Source organism: Coptis chinensis, chromosome 5, assembly GCF_015680905.1.
Source record: "Coptis chinensis isolate HL-2020 chromosome 5, ASM1568090v1, whole genome shotgun sequence".
Lineage (NCBI taxonomy): Eukaryota > Viridiplantae > Streptophyta > Magnoliopsida > Ranunculales > Ranunculaceae > Coptis > Coptis chinensis.
The window spans coordinates 32,541,981-32,563,164 of NC_141460.1; the positions used below are offsets into that span (position 1 = coordinate 32,541,981).

At 38.2% G+C, this 21,184-nt stretch overlaps 1 protein-coding gene and 1 pseudogene across 3 annotated transcripts; both read left to right on the plus strand.

Annotated features, from left to right (window-relative positions):
* Positions 1–10,556: 10,556 nt before the first annotated feature.
* LOC147497323 (Radical SAM superfamily protein) lies at positions 10,557–19,368 on the plus strand. 3 transcript variants are annotated; one of them, XM_086559923.1, is made up of 9 exons: positions 10,557–10,855; positions 10,945–10,994; positions 11,072–11,174; positions 15,590–15,687; positions 15,840–15,970; positions 16,059–16,167; positions 18,017–18,208; positions 18,293–18,429; positions 18,827–19,368. In XM_086559923.1, the coding sequence occupies exons 1-9, from the start codon at positions 10,558–10,560 to the stop codon at positions 19,101–19,103; spliced, it is 1,395 nt and encodes a 464-aa protein (XP_086416049.1). In that variant the 5' UTR covers position 10,557; the 3' UTR covers positions 19,104–19,368. The 3 variants fall into 3 exon arrangements, with proteins under 3 accessions (XP_086416049.1, XP_086416048.1, XP_086416050.1); XM_086559922.1 differs by having other exon boundaries at positions 10,587–10,855; positions 10,942–10,994; XM_086559924.1 differs by lacking the exon at positions 10,557–10,855 and having other exon boundaries at positions 11,034–11,174.
* LOC147497324 (protein SLOW GREEN 1, chloroplastic pseudogene) lies at positions 19,150–20,360 on the plus strand (annotated as a pseudogene).
* The last annotated feature ends 824 nt before the right edge of the window (positions 20,361–21,184 follow it).

Sequence of the window (21,184 nt, forward strand, 5' to 3'; positions counted from 1 at the left end):
CTAGATTCAAAAACAATCATATTTCCATAGCATTCGTAGTTTAAATTCAAATAATCAATTTCATAGTGCATCGTAGCATAACATTTCGTAAAGCTCTCATTGACTTAAGACTGATTTCTTAGACTTAGAAAACAATCCATGCTAGGGAACTAGGAGTGGAACGAACTTCCTACTCCACTTAGTGCAATTCGCATCGAGAGTAGAAGCTTTGATAATTGAGACTCGTAAAAGTCCAGTTTTAGTTTACTTACGTTTTGAATTCATCGTTCATTTCGTAGGTAAACTATTCATTTTACTTTTATCACCCCTCTGAACAACAAATCCACAGCGCTGCCGCAGTCCACCAGCACCCTTTTTACCATATAATTACCCATCGCCACTGTGATTACTAATGCGTCCTCATGAGGAGAGTCGACAGCCCTAAGGTCCGCGATCGTAAACACTATGCTCCCCTTTCTACTTGTGGACCATGGAGACGGCCACAACTATCCTGGTTCCTCGTTGACTTGCTGGATACTCGCTGTTCGTTTAATCTTGTCTCGGTGGGCGTTGTGACTCAACACTTCTCCATTTTAATTGACGTTGATCGTTCCCAGTATCCTCCCCTGATTTGGTACCTGCCCTATTTCCCATTCTCTATTATAAACTCCTTCAGCAACCCCTTCCTTATCATCCTCTCTACCAACCACTTCAACACATAGCAGTCATTCGTCTCATGGTTCTGTATTTGATGATAAGCACAATAAGGCCTACTTGGTATTTCCGTGGGTTTGTTTCATGGCCCTTCGTAACCCTACAAATTCTGAATCAACAACAATATCTAGCCCAACGGCCTGTTCACCGCCACCTATTCCATCTCCTGGTAGGGTTTCCTTTCCCTATTCTCCCTTCTAATCTCCTCTCGGCCCCGTTCTGGCCGCGATGAATTCCCTCGATACCTATCGCTTCCCTTGCCCGATGCATCATACCCTCGGCGGTCCTCGTTTCTCTCTAATGACAACACTGCCTTTCCTGGTCTCTTCATTTCTTTCTGCATAGTGTCCTCGTACCTTATATATTTCTCCACTCTCGGGTATAATTCATGCAACGTCGCGATCTAGTTCTTGGCCACAGACTCATTCACCCTAGTTCCCGCCCGTAACCCTCGTTCAAAAGCTATCACTGCAGTTCTCTCATCCAAGTTTTCCACCTTCAACGTCTCTGTCTTGAATTTACATAAGAAATATCTCACCGACTCCGCGGATCTCTGCCTTACATTAAACAACACCGCAATATCTAATACTCGCTTCTTTTGATGTATGAAGTGGGCTATGAAAGCTTGCTCTAACTCCTGAAAGTTGTTTATACTCTTAGTTGGTAGTCGGTAATACCAGTCAGATGCTCCCCCTTTCAGGCTCGCAGGAAACATCATGTATCGCAGCCTATCATTCCGCGGCTCTTGCCACAGTGGCATCTGCTGACGAAAGTGATGGATGTGATCCGCCGGGTCTCCCTTCCCTTCATACCTCTCAAACCTGGGCTGGTTGAACCTCTTCGAAACCTCAGACTTCCACACTGCATCAGCCAACGGGTTGCGATTTAGTCTTGCCACCACCTGACTCGCCGCTCCACCCAAACCCTTGGCTTGCTCCAAGTTTGCCTTCAGATCACTAGCAATCATTTCTCTAACTTGCTCCTTTGTGAGTCCCGTCACCGCATTATCCACCAGATTCAGCCTCTCCTCCTCCTCTTTCTCTGACTCCGACGTCGCCCTCTCAGATTCCTCTATAGTCTCATTCTCCCTTCAAAACCCTTCATTTTCTTCCCTCAACCTCGTTATCTCCTCATGCAACAGCCTTGTTTCCTCTAAATCTAACACTATTGTCTCTTCACCGCCTTGCTCCCTCCCATCACTCCTTACTGACTCCACCTCTTCCTCAATGACCACTGCTTTTCTCGGTCTTCCTACTCCTCACTTCACCCTTGTCGCCATTTCTCTATGTGATTTGATCTCTCCCCACAGACAGTGCCAAATGTTGTACCCAGTTTTCTCTCCCTATTTCTCACTCCTCCTTTTTTCTCTTCTTTTCTCCCTTTCTCTCTCTCTCTCTCACTGTTCTCTGCTTTATACCCCTTCCTTTCCTTCCTGGTCGTACATCTGTCTATCAATCTCTCAGTATCCCTATCACCACGTGTAGGGTTTCCGTACGTACTGGTGGGTCTGATACTCTATCCTGTGCCATGTTAGGATTGTGCTTATCTGGTTCTAGGCTAATCCAACCTTTGACTCATGACAGTCACCCGTCGACCTCATGCCTCATGTGCCTCCCCCACTCCTCTATATTTCCATAGCCGCAACTCTGTTATGATGCTCTCTGTTTTGCTTACTATCTTGCTACCGTGCCCATCTGCCGCTTATCTTCCAACTGTCATAATTTGGGTCGCTACAAGCTCCTTAAGAGGTTGCAGAAAGTTATGGACAATAACATTATGATAGCTGGTTCTAACGAGTTTGCATTTAGCTAGGAGGATAGGATTTGTCATTCAGAAAGAACTTGCGACAAAGCTTTGTTGCATGTTTGTCTTAATTATTTGTAAAACTCATTATTCTTATTAATAAAAATTTCCACTAAAAAAAGAAAGAAAGAAAAATAATAATAATAAAAAATCTAAAGCATAAAAGCTAAATATCAAGATGATCAGGAGGACGACTGTCCCTTTGAGATTACCTCTTGGCCATCTTTGCATCAAACTGAGCCTTCTTTGATAGTTTAGAGCATCTTTATTGGTGCAAGCTCAAAAACACTAATTTTTTTTTTATCAAACCAAGCACCAAATCACTCAACTACCAAATAACAACAACTTTAGTCTAGACATAAAAAATTCAACACCAAATGATTTAATTTGCTTGGGAAAGGGAACCACAACTTGGGGGATTGGATTTGTCTTACTTGGAGGGGACCACAAGAAAAAAAAAATGAAAACCAATGACACACATGGCTGTTAGATATATTTTTTTTGAAATAACTAGGGTTTATGGTTTTCCAACCTTTATTTATTGCAAAATCTCAAATACATCCTTATTTCTTTATCCCCTTTGATCAATTCTGACAGTTTGTGATCCGGGGGCGGGGGGATAAAATACATAGTTTTGTTGCTACAATCATCACTAAGACTACAACTAGTGGTGCTAACTTTACACAAATAGTCTGCCACCTGGTTTCCTTCCCTGGACACATGTCTAACATTGAGCTTTGCAAACTTGAACATTTCCAAGTTTATATGTGCTACCAAGTTCCCACAGTACCATGGTGGATCCTCTTATATGTGGCTGTTAGTTATTTGTTAGTTTGATTTGTTTTGAAGGGTTACCACAAACTATATGGTGCAAGACAGTGTTCGAAAAGCCAAAAGCCACGTTGTACATTTGGGGTTATGTAAATTCCATTTGGTGTCTCCACTAAAGATGGTTTTTAATCAAATTTTAAAGAATTTGGTGTTTGAACGTGAATGAATTGGTGTCACTATTAAAGATGCTCTTACCTTATGACTTCAACAGAGCAGGGCATGTGTCTGCAGCAACTATTAACTCTAACCGCTCATTCCGTCCATTGTCATCTAACAAATGATACAGTCTTAACTTAACCAACATATGCTGACCATTTTGGCTTGTGTATACAGTTATTCCATACAACTATGTGAAGGAGCGGATCAACTCCTTGGACAAAGACAACTTTGTTTGCAATTACAGTTTGGTTGAAGGTGGTCAACTAGGAACCAAATTGAAAGCAGCTTCATACAAAGTTAAAGTAGAACCAACCGCAATTGGAAGTGTGTGCAAAGTGTCAGTTGAATACATTTTAGAAATGCAGACACATACAACTTGTGTTGAAGGGAAGGTAGTCAAGTTGCTGATTACTTGTCTACAGTTAGTACTAACCGTTGTACAAGAAAATAGTCCAGAAGACCAATTTAGGGAAAAAGTAATTCTAGAGGATACTGTTTTTTGTGAGTAACTCACATGGACAAATTTTGGGGAAAAGTAACTCACGAACCCACTCTTTCAAAATTAGGAACCCTCAAGGACAAAATAAGTTAGCCCGTCCCTTTTACTTTTTTTAAATGCCAGTTATACCTGCCAGTTATACCCTTCCGTGAAAATAACCCTCAAGGACAAATGGCCCGGATTTAAAATAAATATTTTCTGATTTTATCTTTTATGTCATTTTACTATGAACAATGAGTGTTCATACCTTCTGCTGGTATATGAACAATGATTGTTCATATCCAAATAGGTGAATGTACTGATAGGGTTATATAATAAACGCATTACTTTTGTATTAACTCTAATTCTTTATATTTTGAATAAGAATCATATGGGCAAATGTTATGCATATTATATATGTTATTAGTTATATGCATGTGTCTAATACTTTATGTTGTAGATGATATGGTGTGTGGTGACACATAGAAGATCATATCATCAGTACCTTATAAAGTATAAGTAAACGTTTACAACCTAGATGGATTTGGACAAACCATTGGTACGGTTGTAGTATAATCTGGTATTAGTCTATCTTGACTATAGGAGTACACTAGTACACTTTGTGTGTATTGAACAGGACCAAATGAGGTTGTTTCTCATTATACTTACTATATAAGAGAACAAACACCTCTGTTATTATGGATGTTTGTCCTCTTAATCCGGATATAATAATGGGCACTTACGTGCATTGTACATTGTTTTAAATCATCAATGATTGAGATTCATTTGTGAATCAACAAACTCGATGGATTAGGTAATGACATTGTATGTAAGGTGTGCTGTTGATTATAGAAGGAATCCGTGACCCACAGGAAGTCGGGTTGATGATGTCCCCTTGAGGAGCTCATAAAAATTGTCATGTAAATCATGCAGGTGGATTTAATGCAACATGACAATGAGGTTGAGTGGTACTACTCGAGGACATAAGAAGTTGATTAATGTAGTTGTCAGTAACTTGACTTTATCAATGGGCATTCGATATTTTAAACACGTGGAAATCAACAAGCAGATAATATGGAGCCCATAAACGTAACACGTAATTTGGGATTAGGGCGGTAGTGCAACAATGGCCTTTAGTGGAATAAGTCATTTGTTGACGGACTTGGGACGTGTGTTCTGAGCGAACATGGGAAGCCCAAACCCATCAGAAGACCTAACCCTGATTTCTCCTCATGGTCCCTGTTGTAGCCTATAAATAGAAACCCTCTTTCTCTGGCCGAAAAGACTAAGGTTTTGCTCAAGAAAAGTGAGATCCAAATTCGGTTCCAACTTTGAGAGTGAGAGAGGCCAAGAGAGAAAGAAGAGGCTGGAAGATCGTTGCCCACACAACGTCCATTCTAAGAATAGGAATACAACGAAAAGATCAAGATGTTGCTAATTTAAGTAGATCTTAGATTCTCAGAGATATCACAGTTGATCTAAGGTATGATTCTAAACAAAATCGTGGGAACCTTTATTCCGCTACGCATGGTTTTTACGGTTTGTAAACTGCGACCATAACGGTTCCTACATGTGCCTTATACAATATATTGATGTATGAATATTGAATGTTTATACCAAAAGACTATGAACATCGAATGTTCATACCCAATCAACATTCATACCCAAGGACTATGAACATTGATGAACATTCAATGACCCAAAGAACTATGAACATTGAATGTTCATACCCAATCAATATTCATACCCAAAGGACTATGAACATCGAATGTTCATACCCAAAAGACTATGAACATTGAATGCTCATACCCAATCAATATTCATGTATGAACATTCCATTCTCATACCCAAAGGACTATGAATATTGAATGTTCATACTCAATCAATGTTCATACTCAAGAACTATGAACATTCAATGTTCATACTAAATATACCGGGTCGTTTCGTCTGGGCCGGGCCGTTAATTATTTCGCGTCAGGAGTATACTTGATATTTCATCTACCCGATCCATTTTTTATTTCGCATCAAAGGTATACTTGACCTTTCATCTACCCGATCCTTGTGAGTTACCAAAAAAAAATGTGTCCTTAAGAGTTACTTTTTGGGCACTGCTGTCCTTGATAGTCACTCCCCCGTAACCACACATCCACACTAGTGAGTAGGGGTGGGAATTTGGCCCTAACGACCCTAACCCGGCCCTGACCGACCCGACCCTAAGCCCTATAAAGCCCTCACAACTAAAGCCCTCACAGAGTTTAGGGTCGGGCCCATGCCTTCTAGGGGGGCTAGGGCTAAGATTCTAAAACATAGGCCCGACCCTAATTCAAAGCTCTCATTAGTCCGACCCTAACCAAGTTCCTAACCAAGCCCTAACCGCCCCCGTTTCACACTTTCACTATAAATACACATACCATAATTGTCCAACTCTTTGTTAAATATTTTCAATTAAAATAACATTGTCCTTTGTAATTTATCACTTTACCAAGGGTACTTCCAATAACTTGTCTTATATAACAAAACTTGTCAACTTAATGTACCATGAAGAACAATGAGCACTAGCCTAATAAAAATAAGACTTTATTCCTTTGATCATCAAGTCAAAGTCCATAACTTATTATTCTCAATTTCTTTTCTCACTTATTTCTTATAAATTATATTTTTATTCACATCCAAGCCAAGTCTAAAACTAAAGATTTCCTTCCACACCATTAAAGCAAAATACGAGCCAACATTTGTAACATAGAAACCAAAAAAACAACCTTTGTCAGAAAAATGACATTTGTAATCTCAAACCTTTCTCCATCACTTGTTCAAAAGCCAATATTTTCATTTCCATATACAAAGCTTGAATCACTTTTAAATTAGAAGAAAGGTAATATTATATTTGTTTGAATCTATTATAGAAATAAGGGATTATTCGTGAAAACCCCCCATTTTATGACATGCTTTTGTGTTTACCCCCCAAATTTTAAATCATCACAAAAGTCCCCCCACTCCGTCCTGGCCCCGTTCAGAAATCATCCATATTTACTCTATTGCCTAAAATACCCCTCGGGGGTAAACACAAATGTATGTTACTGTTATGTGAGTGTTATTAGACATCCGCGAAACAAGCTGCCAAGAACAATTGACTTTGAGAAGGAGGGGATCTATGGTATTTCAAATCTGATGGATAATGTTCATCTCCTTCATCTTGCTTTTAACCATCGACAACCACCAATATATATCTCCATCACATCCGACCACCAACTCCACCCCCCACCACTTATCGGCCGCCATTAACCGCAAAAAAAATCAAGATACAAAAATCCAATCCAACTCACCGTAAACTTCTATTTCGTTTTGAGTAACTCAATAAAAACCAAAGCTTTCAATCGATAAAGCAAAAAGTAAAGATTTAAGTAAATGTCGGTTTTAAGAGAAAGAGACGCCTCTTCATCAAGAAATTGAAGTCGTATGTGGTAACCAAGCTATTGGCGCCATTAATGGTGCTTGGTTCTTTGGTTCAAAACCCATTAGTTACATGTGTGACAAATGTCATTCTCACTATGATTCAATTTGGTGTGAATGTGGAGTCGAGTAGAGTATTGGCTCACCGAGTTCCTTTTCAGGTCTTGAAGCTTTTCAATAATGGCTTGAAGAAAACTAATAGCTTCTAGTCTTTTCAGAAATCGGGCGAGACACTTTGACAAAGAAAGTGTGAGAGCTCAATCAAAACATTCCCAAAATTCTATAATCAAATCGGGATAGATGAAACGAAGGTTGGTTAATGTAAAATCTAATTAGTGATGTATGTATGTATACTTGAAAGACGGGGAGTCGCGATGAACCGATCGAGCTTAAAGAGTGAGTTGATGCCAAAGCTTCCTTTCATACGGATAAACTAACTCGTGTACCATTCGCTTAGTTAAGGTGTGCTTCACGCCGAATCTAAATACGCAAAACCCGCCATGCTTTTTTTTTCTTTGCTTCAGAATGGATGTATATCTATCACATCATGTGGTGCAATCTTTTCAAAAAACCGGAAGAATTTTTGTTTTAAAATGACCTCTTTCCTTGACCACTTTATTTATATTTCTTTTAGAGTTATATTTGTGAAGAATGTAAGTCGCTCTAGACATTGTTTTACTCCTCCCCGATAATGCATTATATGGCTTAAGATCTTAGCTATATGCGGATGCAACTTGGATCAAATATAAGTCCGCAAGTTCTCTTCCATACATTATTGTAATTTTTGTGACAATGCATTATTATCCGCTCTCGAGAATATGTACACTAAAAATCAAAAATAAAAAATCAGATTCTCAGAATCACGCCGTATGGTTTTGTAAGAGGTCTTCGCAAGGTGCGACTTTCGGTCTCAATGCTTTATTGACTTTCTTTCCTATTCCTTGTTGTTATTGCATAGGAACTCTTCTAAAAGTAATGAGCTATATCTTTTATAACAGGATAGAACAGCGTTTCTGTTTCTTCTTTTGCCATCCACACTACTTCTTTTAAAGTCTTGGGGTCCGAAAAGGATGTTTGCAAAGATTAGCGATTCGGATGTACTGTGTACCAAATGTTTACTAACGCGCACGGATCTTTTTGCAATAATTTGTGTTTACCCCCAAGGGTATTTTAGGCAATAGAGTAAATATGGATGATTTCTGGACGGGGCCAGGACGGAGTGGGGGGACTTTTGTGATGATTCAAAATTTGGGGGGTAAACCCAAAAGCATGCCATAAATTGGGGGGTTTTCACGAATAAACCCTAGAAATAATTTATGATATTACAAATAGTTTAACAACTTCCATGACCCTTAACCAAAACTATTATGTTTCTTCTTTATATCTATTACTTCTTTCTTTAAAATGATAATATAATTATTTGTCTATGTATTTCAATTTAAAATGTAATTTTAGTGAGGTTTGAGTACAAGGAAGAACAAATTTCAACTCGATGTATTTTCAGTTCATTAGATTGTGGATGTGCATTTTAAATTTTGGACTTATACAAGATTATTACTAGATTGGTTGGACTTTGAGTTTGTAGATTATTGTACATTTTGTAATATATATATATATATATATATATATATATATATATATATATATATATATATATTTTTTTTTTTTTTTATCAACCAAAACAAGATTTTATATTAATAGTAATGAAGATGCGTGTGAGAGATTCACACTACTAGAAATACATATTAATGCTACCCCTCAATCACGGACTCCCATCTAAAAATGAGGTCATCCAATTTCAAACCTCTAACACTAGGTAAGAAAGACACCCATGCCCACATAAGAGTTTTACATTTGACTATAAGTCGTTGGACATCCCTAGACTTATTGTCGAAAGTTCGACGATCAAGGTTCCAACCATATGGACCATGTAAGCTGCGTGAGCTATAACCTTTGCCAAAATCCGACCGGGTAGTGGAGATTCTACCATCCGGCTTGCGGTTGAAGGCGCCCCATCGGACCTTGTGATCGCCACCCCCGACACTTAAGAGAATGCATGAAATAATCCCATATAATTTGTGTAATTTCACAATCCATGAATAAGTGCTGAATAGTTTCCTCCTCTTTAGTACACATGACACACCTGTTAACTAGGATTTTGCCTCTCTTTCGAAGATTATCGCACGTCAAGGTCCTCCCCCAGCATAAAGCCCAAACAAAGAATGAGACTTTGGTTGGAACTCTATTATTTTAAACTTTGCTAACTGGAAAATTAAGGGCTCCCAAGTGCAAAGCTTGTATCCTATTTTCCCTCGACAAATTTCATACATTGACTTGAGTAAACGGTTGAACCTTCCTCGACCACTTCCATTTATCATGATCTTCATTAACCCTTTGAGTAGCAAGCAAATCCGAAACTCACGCATTTGTAGTAGCTCCCTATCGAACAAATTCCTTCTAAATTTCAGATCCCACGACCGCATACACCATTATCCCATATAACGTGTTTTTGAACGGTCCCGGACTTCGTTACTAGAAATGACATACAAATCTTTGAAACGTTCTTTTAGAGGCATTTGCGAAAGCACCACTTATCATCCCGTAACATAATTCTTTCTCCGTTTCCAAGCTTGAAACTTAACTCTCTCTACCATATCTTTGTGATTCATGATTCCTTTCCAAAGACAAAGATCCATGTGATTGGTGATTTTTTTCGTGAACCATCTTGTTAAAATAACTCCATATTTATCCCCGATCACATCTTTCCATAAGCCCTCTTCTTCACTACCAAAACGCCAAATCCACTTAGAAAGCAAAGAGGCATTCACATCTCGAATAACGAAGTATATTTTTGTAATATAAATGAGTTTTAAAACCGATGTAAAAAAAAAAAAAAAATATATATAGGCCCTAAAGCCCGCCCTAAAGCCTTTAAAAGAGGGCTTAGGGTAGGAGTAAGGGCTCGGAGGTTTAGACTGTGACCGCCCTATACGCTGATTTTAGGGCCGGGCTGACCCGGCCCTAATATTTGAAGGGCTTTAAATGTTTAGGACCGGACTAGCCCGACCCGGCCCATTGCCCACCCCTACTAGTGAGCTATGAGCCGAGATCACATTGTCATTTTAGATAGACCCGTCAACGATATGAAACTCGATATATCCCCCAATATCACGATTTTTATTAGAACTGTAGTACTTTTTCAGACCTTCACAATGGAGTTTGGTTGTTGTATGTGGATGAGAAGAACAGGAACCTACTGTTTTCTACTCATTAACAAACCCTTTTCATCACCACTTAATAAAATCCCTTTCTTTTTCCCATCCTTAAAACCCCATTCTTTATCATTACTTTCTCTTTCTTCTCACACAAATACCTTTTCTTCCCTTTCTTCTACATCTTTGGGTCATGGTGTATCACCACCACCTTCTTCGCCGGTACCAGGTAACATTTCTGTTAATCTTTTCTATATAGTTTTTTTTTTTTTTTTTTTTTTTTGCTTTGTACTAAAGTTTCAATATTTGTGTTAGAAGTGAATAAAAACAAGGTTCTGTTGAAAGGAATGACTTACACTGAACTTGAAGTAAGTCTTTTATGTTTCTTTGTTGATTTTTTAAGCTAGTTTTATGCATTGAGTGTGTAATGTTTTGGTTTGAACAGAAATGGGTGCAGTCAATTGGTTTTAGGCCAGGGCAGGCTATGATGTTGTGGAAGCAGCTTTATGGACACGGCATTTGGGCACATTCTAGTGATGAATTGGAAGGTATTCTCGTGATTAAAATTTTGATACAATGGCTACACTTTTCATTTTATATGGAGTTATGCAAACGTGATGGTAAAAGACATGATTTTTTTTGGTCTTAGGCAGATGCCTTTATCTTGCATCTTATCATTTACGGTATGAACGTAGCAGAAGCATATTGATATTTCAATGGAACTTTGAAACTTAAGAAGTAGGATAGGATTAAGTATAGTTAAAGAGTTTTGTGTGAATTGATTGATGAATTATTCTAATTTTCGTACATGGAGCTCTTTATATGGATGACTCCTATAAATCAATCAAGAAAATTGCAGATACATGTTTCCTAAGCTTGGTATAGCATTAAGGTAGCTTTCTAATGCTAATACAACTCAAAATAGAGCCTATAGACTCCTCTAGATAGATTAGGAATACTAAAAACGAAGTTGAACAATTCTAATGAAACTAAGCTTTAAAAAATAAAAATAGAAACTAATCAACTTGGACACAAATAGGACACTTCCTAAGTTCACTAGATAAACTAAATAAAAAAGTAGCGAAGCTAATTCTAGAACGACTATTATTAAGATCTCCTGCATCAATTAGTTATACATTTAATGCTATTATTATTATTTTTTTATCAGCAAAACAATATTCTATTAATAATAATAGTGATGTAGTGTGAGATATTCACACTACCCAAATTACAAGCATACAAAAGCTAAGCCTCAATCACGACATCCCATCTAAATACAAGATCTTCCAATTTTAATCCCCTACACATCGGTAAATACGACACCCAATCCCACATAAGTAGTTTGCATTTAACTATGAGCTGTTCGACATCCCTAGACTGGTCATCAAAAGTTCTACGATTTCGCTCAAGCCATAACGACCAAGTGACTGCGTGAGCAACAATCATGGAGAGGAGATGACCCGACCTTGAAATCTGACCCTGTGGCTGACAATTGAATCTACCCATAATCCCTTGTGATGGATCATCATTACACTTGAGAGACTGCATGAAGTAATCCCATACCACTTGCGCCACTTCACAATCCAAAAGTAAATGCTGAATTGTTTCCTCATCCTTCATGCACATTATACACCTGTTACATTTAGTGCTATTATGGAGGGAGGAAGAATAAGTTCTGAACATAGATGTTCACAAAGTCTAGATATCACGCATCATGTGTCATGAAAGGTATTAATAATACACTTTTGCTCTCTATGAGGACACACCTTGAGACTTCTTTAACATCTAAGTTTATTTTCATTTGAATCCTCTTGGTGAAGTTTTCTTCTATTATATGTGTAATCAACTTTAAATGCTAGTTTATCGCAGAAAGAAAATAAATGTGAATTTAAAAATATACACCTAGGGTTCAATTAAGTACAATCTGGACCATTTCTGTTGTTCAACCAATTAGGTACTCTGCTACTGAGTAGTAGAAGCAATAATCCTTGAAAGAGAGCACAAGATGGGTTTGGGATCCCTCCATAACCTTCATCAGAGTGGCTTGAGGCCTTCAGCCTTTAATGATTTCTCTAGTTTCTTGTAAATGATAGATTGGTACTATTCATACGTGTGGTTGACTATGGATCCGAGTGGGGTTGGGTAGGTTGATGATGAGATTTAGATTTGGGTTTGGCTTGGGTAAACAACAGCTATGGGCTGAAGATTTGGATCCACCATATAAGCTGTTATGATGCCCACAGTGTTTAAGATGCTTTTTGTATCATCTAGGCCCATTTGTAAGGCACGTGAGATATGAGGTGATGGATTGTCATCTGTGGAGGAGCTGCCCTTGTGAATGACACATGAGCAAGCTTTGGGTTTTGATTGGAGTACAGGTCGCAACTCCACCGAACAGTGCTTCATGGTGGTTCCTTACAGCAGTAGTAGCATTTTCCGGGGGTGGAGGCCCAAAAACAATAGTCTCATATTGGTGTTGTGGATAGTGATCCCTCATGAAGTTTAAGTTGTTACCAGTAAGATTGTTTAGAAGGTTCTGATATTGCTTAAAAAGAGTGATGAACTTGGTCGTCTTTCTGGAAGAAGGCACCTTTGTCCATGATAGACAGATTTTAGAAGGTTCACTTGGCAAAAGTATATGGTCATGAGAGGTATAAATTTCTTGGATTGTGTTCTTTAGAACGGGTTTCAGGGCCTAGTGGAGGGGATGGATTAGGAAATGCATCTCCACTACCTCTTTTCCTGTGCTTGTGAATGTATTTTCAGCTGGGTTCTTCAAGAGCTTTAGAGGTCTCAGGCAAGGAGATCCTTTGTCGTCTCTTTTGTTCATTTTGGTTGTAGAATTCTTGTGGGAGAATGATCACTAGGGCTAACGAGAAAGGTGTTGTGGAGGGTTTTAGGGTTGGTAAAGATAACATGCTTATCTTTCATCTTTGGTTTGTCGATGATAATAGTCTTTTTAGGAGATGGGTTGAGCAGATGAGGTGGTTGAGAGGTATTCTTGGGTGTTTTGAGGCTGTCTCTGGGTTGTGTAATAACCTTCACAAGAGCAGGGCATTTCCAGTGTCTGGGGTGGGAGATATAAAGGCGGTCGGTGGTAAGGCTGTCTAAATATGTTCTAAGTACTTTTGGAATCATGTGGGTGAATGCTTTGGTAGAGAGTTAAGTGGGTGGAAGACCATGCATTGGAATAGGCTAGTGCTCATTAAGAGAACACTATTCAGTCTTCCACTTTACCATACGTTCCCCTCCTCTACCTCTACGTCTAAAAGTGTGGCTCATAGAAATGACTCGTTGATATGTAATTTCCTGGGGGACGACTTGGAAGAACAGCATAGCTACCACATTGTCAATTGGGACTTGGTTTTGTTTGCCTAAGAAGGTTAGGGGTTTGGGGCTTAGGATCGTCCACATCTTCAACTTGGTTCTGTAAGGTAAGTGGTTGTGGTTGTGTATATTTGATTTTGAGAGAGATTTTGTGGAGAAGAGTACCCATGTTGCATTTTGGTGAGAACCACCAATGTTAGGAGAGTGGCCTTGTGTGTGGGGTTTGGAAGGGTATAAAGAAGATTCTCCCTAACTTTAAGGTAGGTAATAGAGCAAGCAGCCAGATTTCTAAAATATTGGCAATAACCGGGGCTTCAATGATTGGGACATCGATGGCACCCCTATGGATTCTTCTTAAAAATAGTTTTACCTCCCTTATAGGACTATAAATTTGAACCCTAACTGTTCCAAATTAGTATGGTTACCTAGTAAAAATGGTAATTCCTCTGTCAGGTCTTTCTGTGTTACTCTTCGTTCTTGGTTCCCGCCATCCAGTTGTGTTATATCCTTTCCTGCCTTTCTAGCTTTTAGAATTTGTGGTTCCAAGGTACCTCCTAGAATGCTTTCTTTGTATGGTGTGTTTATTTAGAGCGGATTCTTTACGGTTGATAATCTTAGGAAAAGAAACTTTGGTGATTAAACCATGGATCATTCTCTTTTGTGTGCTATGGTTGTAGACTCCATTAATCATATACTCTTGTGTTGTCCTCTCTTGGTAAATTTGATTGTACGTTCATGAGGTATATGTGTAACTTTGTGTTAGTCCTGGTCAGGTGTACGATTTCATGCTTAATGGCACACATGTCCATTTTCATCCAGGGCAAAAGTATGTTGAATATGTTTCTATTTTTGATCGCATGGGGAATATGTTTGGATCATAACAATCGGCGGTTTGACGGTAGAGTTATGGATCTCCATAAGATCGATCTTGCCATAAAAGGCCTTCTTTGCTATTGGAGCAAACTGTTTGTGGATTTGAGAAGCATTTATTTTGCGCATTTTGTTGCAAGATGTGGAGGCTATATATGGAGATTTTTTATGTGGGTGTTTGTTACGGTTGGAGTCTTTGAGGATGCTTTCTTAATTTTTATATTTAAATGAAAATCTTCATTTTACTGTTTAAAAAAAAAGATGTTCTGTTTTTAAGAGCATTTGAAATTGGCATATCAATTGCTGGTGCATTTCGATGAAAGTTGCTGAAAGATTTTTGCAAACTTTTCAAACATTTGATCATTTGATTTCTACTGTAACAAACCAACTGAAAATAAATAAATAAATAAATAAGTATTCAATTAAAACTTTAAAAGGAGAATGGTCTCCACCGCCTCATGTTTGAAGTCAAGCAGCTTATCTATGTTGCTAGTTGTATCTTGGTGGGGGGATATTATTAACTTATTAATAAAGTTCTTATTTTGCCGATTGCAGAAAAACATATAAGTTGCAGGGAAGGTGTTCAAAAGCCTCCATTCATGATAACAGTTTATGCATACTTTATCTAAAACTTCTAACCACCTCAATTGTGTGTTCTTGTGTGTACACTGCCTCAGAAATCTATGTGGTGTGCATATTAACATATGAGACTTCATTTAGTTGGAGTAATTTATGTGACAATTTTGTTGCTTTTCTGATTTCTTAGGTTTAAACAAAGATTTTAGAAAAGCGTTGAGTGACTTGGCTGAGTTTAAGGCATTGTCTCTGAAAGATATCCTTACAGCAGCTGATGGAACTCGGAAGGTCTGGTGGTCTTATTTCTGATGCAACCTCTCAATTATGGATTCCTGTAGGCTTGTTATGTCTTTCGCTTGCATGTGTTTGTGTGTGAAAGGGGGTTATGATTATGTCGTCAAAAGATTCTCATTGATTATGGACCTCGCAGGTGGTTACAGATTTTATTCACTTTGGATGACGGATTGGTAATAGAAACAGTTGTTATTCCTTGCAAGAAAGGAAGGACTACAGTTTGTGTCTCGAGTCAAGTGGGTTGTGCCATGAATTGCCAATTCTGCTACACTGGCAGGTTAGCTTTTGGAATTAACATATGAACATTGTACTGCAGATTTTCTTCAGCTGCTCTGACCTGACAACTGCATATGATGTGTTTACAGGATGGGCTTAAAGAGGCATCTAACAGCTGCTGAAATAATAGAGCAAACTGTTTTCGTCCGACGTGTGCTCTCAGGCGGAGTTGGTTCCATTTCGAATGTTGTATTCATGGTGAGTTTTCAGTCTTGACATCATTCAGTATAAATACGAAGCAACATGGCCACTTTTCTTTTGGATTATGTCATGCATGCAAATGTCTATGTCATTGTCATTTGCGTATGTAATTAACCAAGGGCCTTTTCTTGGGTGCCGGTAAATTAATGATGTAAAGTTCATTTCTTCTTTGACGCAACTTCCTTTTAATCTTAGGTTATGTGATTCTTACATTGGTTAATATTGTTACTACTTTTACACTGTATCAACTAAGTTCTTCAACAATGCCCATCAATGCTCCACCAACATTCCTTTTGAATATAGTCACCAATTTGCTCCCGTGTCTTTAATTTTTCTCCATCTTGAGTTTCATTTTCTCTGATCAGAGATTTGGTCCTGTTGAAGCTTGCCAAGGCATGAAAGTATATGGTGTTCCTTTCCACATCAGTATCCCACTTTGCTCTGACTTTTCATTTTCTTGGCTAAAAGTTCTTCAACAATGCTCTCTTGATTTGCTACCTCAGAAGCCAGATCCTCGTTTTCGTTGTCTTGCTCGAACTGATAATTCTAATGCCAAATGGACTAAGACTGTTCTCTTCCAAAGTTTAAGAGCTTTCTTCAGCCTTTGAGTGTCTGAGTAAAGACAAAGAAACTATTCTGTTCTGTTCCAAAGTTTAGGAGCTTTCTTAGGCCTATTGAGTTTCTGAGTCAAGAGAAAGAAGCTATTGCACTCAACAGGCAATTCCCAACTATCTCTGACCAAGTTAAAGAAGCTTTCATGAGTAGTAAACTTTTTAAAGAAGTGAAATGGAGCATTCTTAGGCTTGATAATGTCCTCATGCCAAGTGCCAACCTATCAAGGGAGTGTGATCTGAGCAGAGACTGCAAAGAGCTTTGTAGATGTCAATCAGTATAAGAAACTGGTATTTGTTTAGCAAGCAAACTTATAAACATGACTTCTCTAAGCCATCAAAAAGACAGTTCGTTCTGTTTAGTGAAGTTCAATTTTGGGTTATCGTCTCTCTAGCACTAAAAGATTGTTGAATCTGGGAACTTGTACAACAGAGTGTGTTAGGGCATCACCAATGCAGGCCCTCAAAATAGAGGGCCACATCACCATTTTAAAGGTTAGGTTGAAGCAGAGACTTTGGTATGAAGGACCTCTAAATCATGGGTTCTCCAACGCAACCTTTATAATCAAAATTAAAATCCCAAGGCAATGAACAATCTGGTTTTCAATGGACTAGTGGCAAAGTTTGTGACCAGAATAATCTCGAGGGTGGGCACGGTGTGGGTTCGACTCTTAGCAAGAACATTTTTTTTATTTCTACAATTCCAGCCTTTTGTAACTCAAAACAGTTTAAAAAAATCAGGGCGTGGGACTCGAACCTGGGAAGTTACCCATTCCAGGAACACCTTCTACCAACTACACTAGGTTTTTACCCATTGAAATGTTTTCAGACATATTTCTCTTTAAGTCGCGAAACGGACTGGGCCCTCAATAAATGTGATAGAAATAGAGACAGTTTTAAAGGATGATAACTATAGAGGGCCATATAGAGCTTGCATTGGAAGCCCATTTTCGTATTGTTCCTTTAAATTTGAAGATAGAGGGCCATATAAAGGTCCCATTGGTGATGCCCTAAGACTGGATATATTACTTTTTACTTTAATATCCTCTCAGTTTCCATCTGGTTTTAGAATCATTTAACTGGTTGACATGCATGCAGACAAATCGATACTGGTGCACAATGTTTTTTCTTGCGTGTAGCTTTACATGTCAATGATAAGAGAAATGATATCTTCAGTCTTCATAATCTCCTGCTTTTGGAATAATGCAAGCAACTTGAACACCATTAATCTACAGGGTATGGGGGAGCCGCTGCACAACATTGATAGTGTCATAAAAGCTGCAAACATTATGGTAGATGAGCAAGGTCTTCAATTTAGTCCTCGGAAGGTCACCATATCAACCAGCGGCCTTGTTCCCCAACTAAAGCGTTTCCTTAATGAATCTAATTGTTCATTGGCAGTCAGTTTGAATGCTACAACAAATGAGGTACTATTTTAGAGTGGTGCTCCTTTGATTGGTTGTTATATATTTGGTTGTGGAACTGACCTCTGTCACTGAAATTAAGTGCAGGTCCGAAATTGGATTATGCCGATTAATAGAAAATATAAGTTGGAAATGCTTCTTGGGACTCTTAGGGAGGAACTCAGCAGAAAGCATAACTATAAAGTGCTATTTGAGTATGTAATGCTTGCAGGAATCAATGACAGGTTAGAAACATACCATCTCCTTTGTTTTTGGACTTTTGGTAATGGTAGTTTAGTACTAAAACTGAACCACGTTATGGATTTGCTCAAGAATTACTGTCATATTCATAACTGTAAAACAGTTGTCATATCCAAGATTGTTCAATCAACTATGAATGAAAGAGTCAGCCAGTTCGGTTAAGATATATGATCACGGCAACCTTTGGGAACTAGTAATTGGACTGTGTTAGTGTAGATGTAACATTGTCCATTGTATGAGCGTCTAACATGATAGAGTTGGTGTGGTGGTGACTCTGATTGAATTCAAGTTGAATAAATTTTGAAAATTGCCTGCTGCGAAAACTGATGATGTTATGTATCTTCCTGGTCTAATCATATTTATGTTTGTTTTTGTTTGCAGCATTGACGATGCGAAAAGGCTAATCGTTCTTGTACAGGGCATTCCTTGCAAAGTCAATCTTATAACATTTAATCCTCACTGTGGATCCCAGTTTAAGCCAACCAGTGATGATAAGATGATTGAGTTTAGAAATGTTCTTGCAGAAGCAGGGTGTGTCGTATTATTACGGCCCAGTAGAGGGGATGATCAGATGGCTGCTTGCGGGCAGCTTGGAAAACCTGGAGAGTTACAGCCTCCCAGACTCCGGGTTCCAGCTCGATTCCAAGTGGCAGTATGATCATCAGTGCATGGCCGTTAGCTATCAAACCACTGAACGTGCAGTAATGACAAAGTTGAACAATCTGCTTTTAGCCAATAGCGCATCTATTGAACAAAAACGAGAGAAATTGGCACAAAATGTGCCGTGGAATTGTGCTGGGCTTGACAAAGACGCTGTAACTTATTTTTTCCAAAATGTTAGTGATATGCTACTAAAAAAAAAACTGCTTTGCAAATGTTCTGAAATCCTTTTTGAAAACTACAAAATGAGTTTTTTCTCGTTATCCATCTTTTGAATGTGATGATCTTAAATGATTATTTATGTTTAATTTCCATTAAAAAGGGTTTAGTAGGTACCTTTAATTTGAGCATTACTTTAAGTTGGACTTTCTTAAACAAGAAATGGGGCTCAGCCATTGGTTTGAATCCGGATGAGTGTAAACCCCTTCCTATCGGCCCATACCACATAACTTCCCTATTTATCGGCCCATATCACAAAAACTCTTTGCTTTCCAATAACAGCGGAATTTCAGTCCGATTTCTATTTTCTATTTTATTTTATTATCCGTTTTATCCTTTTTCCATATTCATTATATTTTCGACCAAGAAGAACCAAGAAATGGGGATCAGCCTTTTTTTGAAGAAGAAGTGAAAAACGAGAAATCTCCACTTTCTGAGTTTCTTGAATCACATTCAGAGGCAATTGATGCATTGAAGTCTTTACTAGAACGTAAACTAGAAGACGGAGAACACGAAGAAACGTTGCAGATTTTGAAACGTTTTATTTCAGCCCAACCGTTGGAGTTAGAATGGAAATTTTTAATGGCGAGGTTGTATAATGAAATGGGCGAAAAGGACGGAGCGAGGAAGGTTTATGAAGAGATATTAGTTCAAGGCCCTTTGTGTTTCGACGCCTTGTTTTAGAATGCATTGTTCATGGACCAATGTGGAGAAGGACAAGCTGCATTGCGATTGCTTGAAGAGAAATTGGTACTTGCTCAGGAAGAGCAGAAGGAGAATGATGCGAGAAATGTTCATTTGATTATGGTGCAAATTAAGTATCTTCAGAAGAATGTTGACGAGGCGTTGAGTAGTTATGAAGAGCTTGCAAAAGAGGATCCCAACGACTACCGGCCTTATTTTTATCAGTTTGTGATTTATAGCTTGCTTGATCGGAATGAAGAGATTTAAGCAAAGCTTTGCAAAGTGTCGTGAAGTTTGTCCAAAGGATTTTAAGGTGGAAAGATTTGTGCAAACCCCATTATCAAGAGCTTAAGCTCTTTCGGTCGAGCTTGGATAATTGATTTTAGAGCATTGTTTCGGTATTGATAATAATTGGAGGTGAGTACTACGAGGCATTTTTTATACATGTTCTGCCTTTGTTAAATTTTGTTATTATGTACTTTTTCGTGTTAATTTAGAAATAATGGCATGCCCTCAAAACTCAATGATAGCATAATTGGAGAGTTGTAGAATGGAGCTTGTTTTTCAGGATACTTCTTGTTTTCTAATAATATGTTGCTTCATTGATGTAATTTGAAGCTTTTGAAATCTCCATGCGCTTCTTAGCGCTTCAACAAGTTTTTTCTTTACTCTTGCAATGCATCACTAGTCTCGAGTGAATACGTTACATTTTTGGCTAGAAAATATGTGTGATGTAAACTATATTGAGATAGAGTCGACCAAAGTTGTTTATTGCCCAAGAAGATTTTGTTTTACAAGCAATAGTATAGATAGAGGATTAGCTAGTTGGTGTATGGCCGCCTCCCCCTCTCGAGACAGAGTGCGCTTCATTAGGATTTAGGCATGTGTTTAACTTCCGAATGTAACAAAAAACTGCGAAGATCTTGTTCGTGAGTTGCTACAACTTTCATGCTCATGAGACTTGCACATTTATCTTTGTTTTTATCCCTATATGCTCTTAGTGACTCTTATAATCAAGGAATATTTTTTTTATCTTTGTTTTTATGTGAATAATGTAAATTAATTATTACTTATTATTAAGTACTCGATCTAGATCAGAAGTTGTGGATTAAGGGTTGATGTAAATAGAAAAATTATGTTCATGTACTTGGAAAAATATCATGAATTCATGATTAC

Bases quoted from the DNA above. Each gene is read 5' to 3' on its own strand.
- LOC147497323 (XM_086559923.1), top strand. From the start codon at position 10,558: ATGAAACTCGATATATCCCCCAATATCACGATTTTTATTAGAACTGTA. The intron at 10,995-11,071 runs GTAAGTCTTTTA...TGGTTTGAACAG, and splicing joins TGACTTACACTGAACTTGAA to AAATGGGTGCAGTCAATTGG. The intron at 18,209-18,292 runs GTACTATTTTAG...AATTAAGTGCAG, and splicing joins TGAATGCTACAACAAATGAG to GTCCGAAATTGGATTATGCC.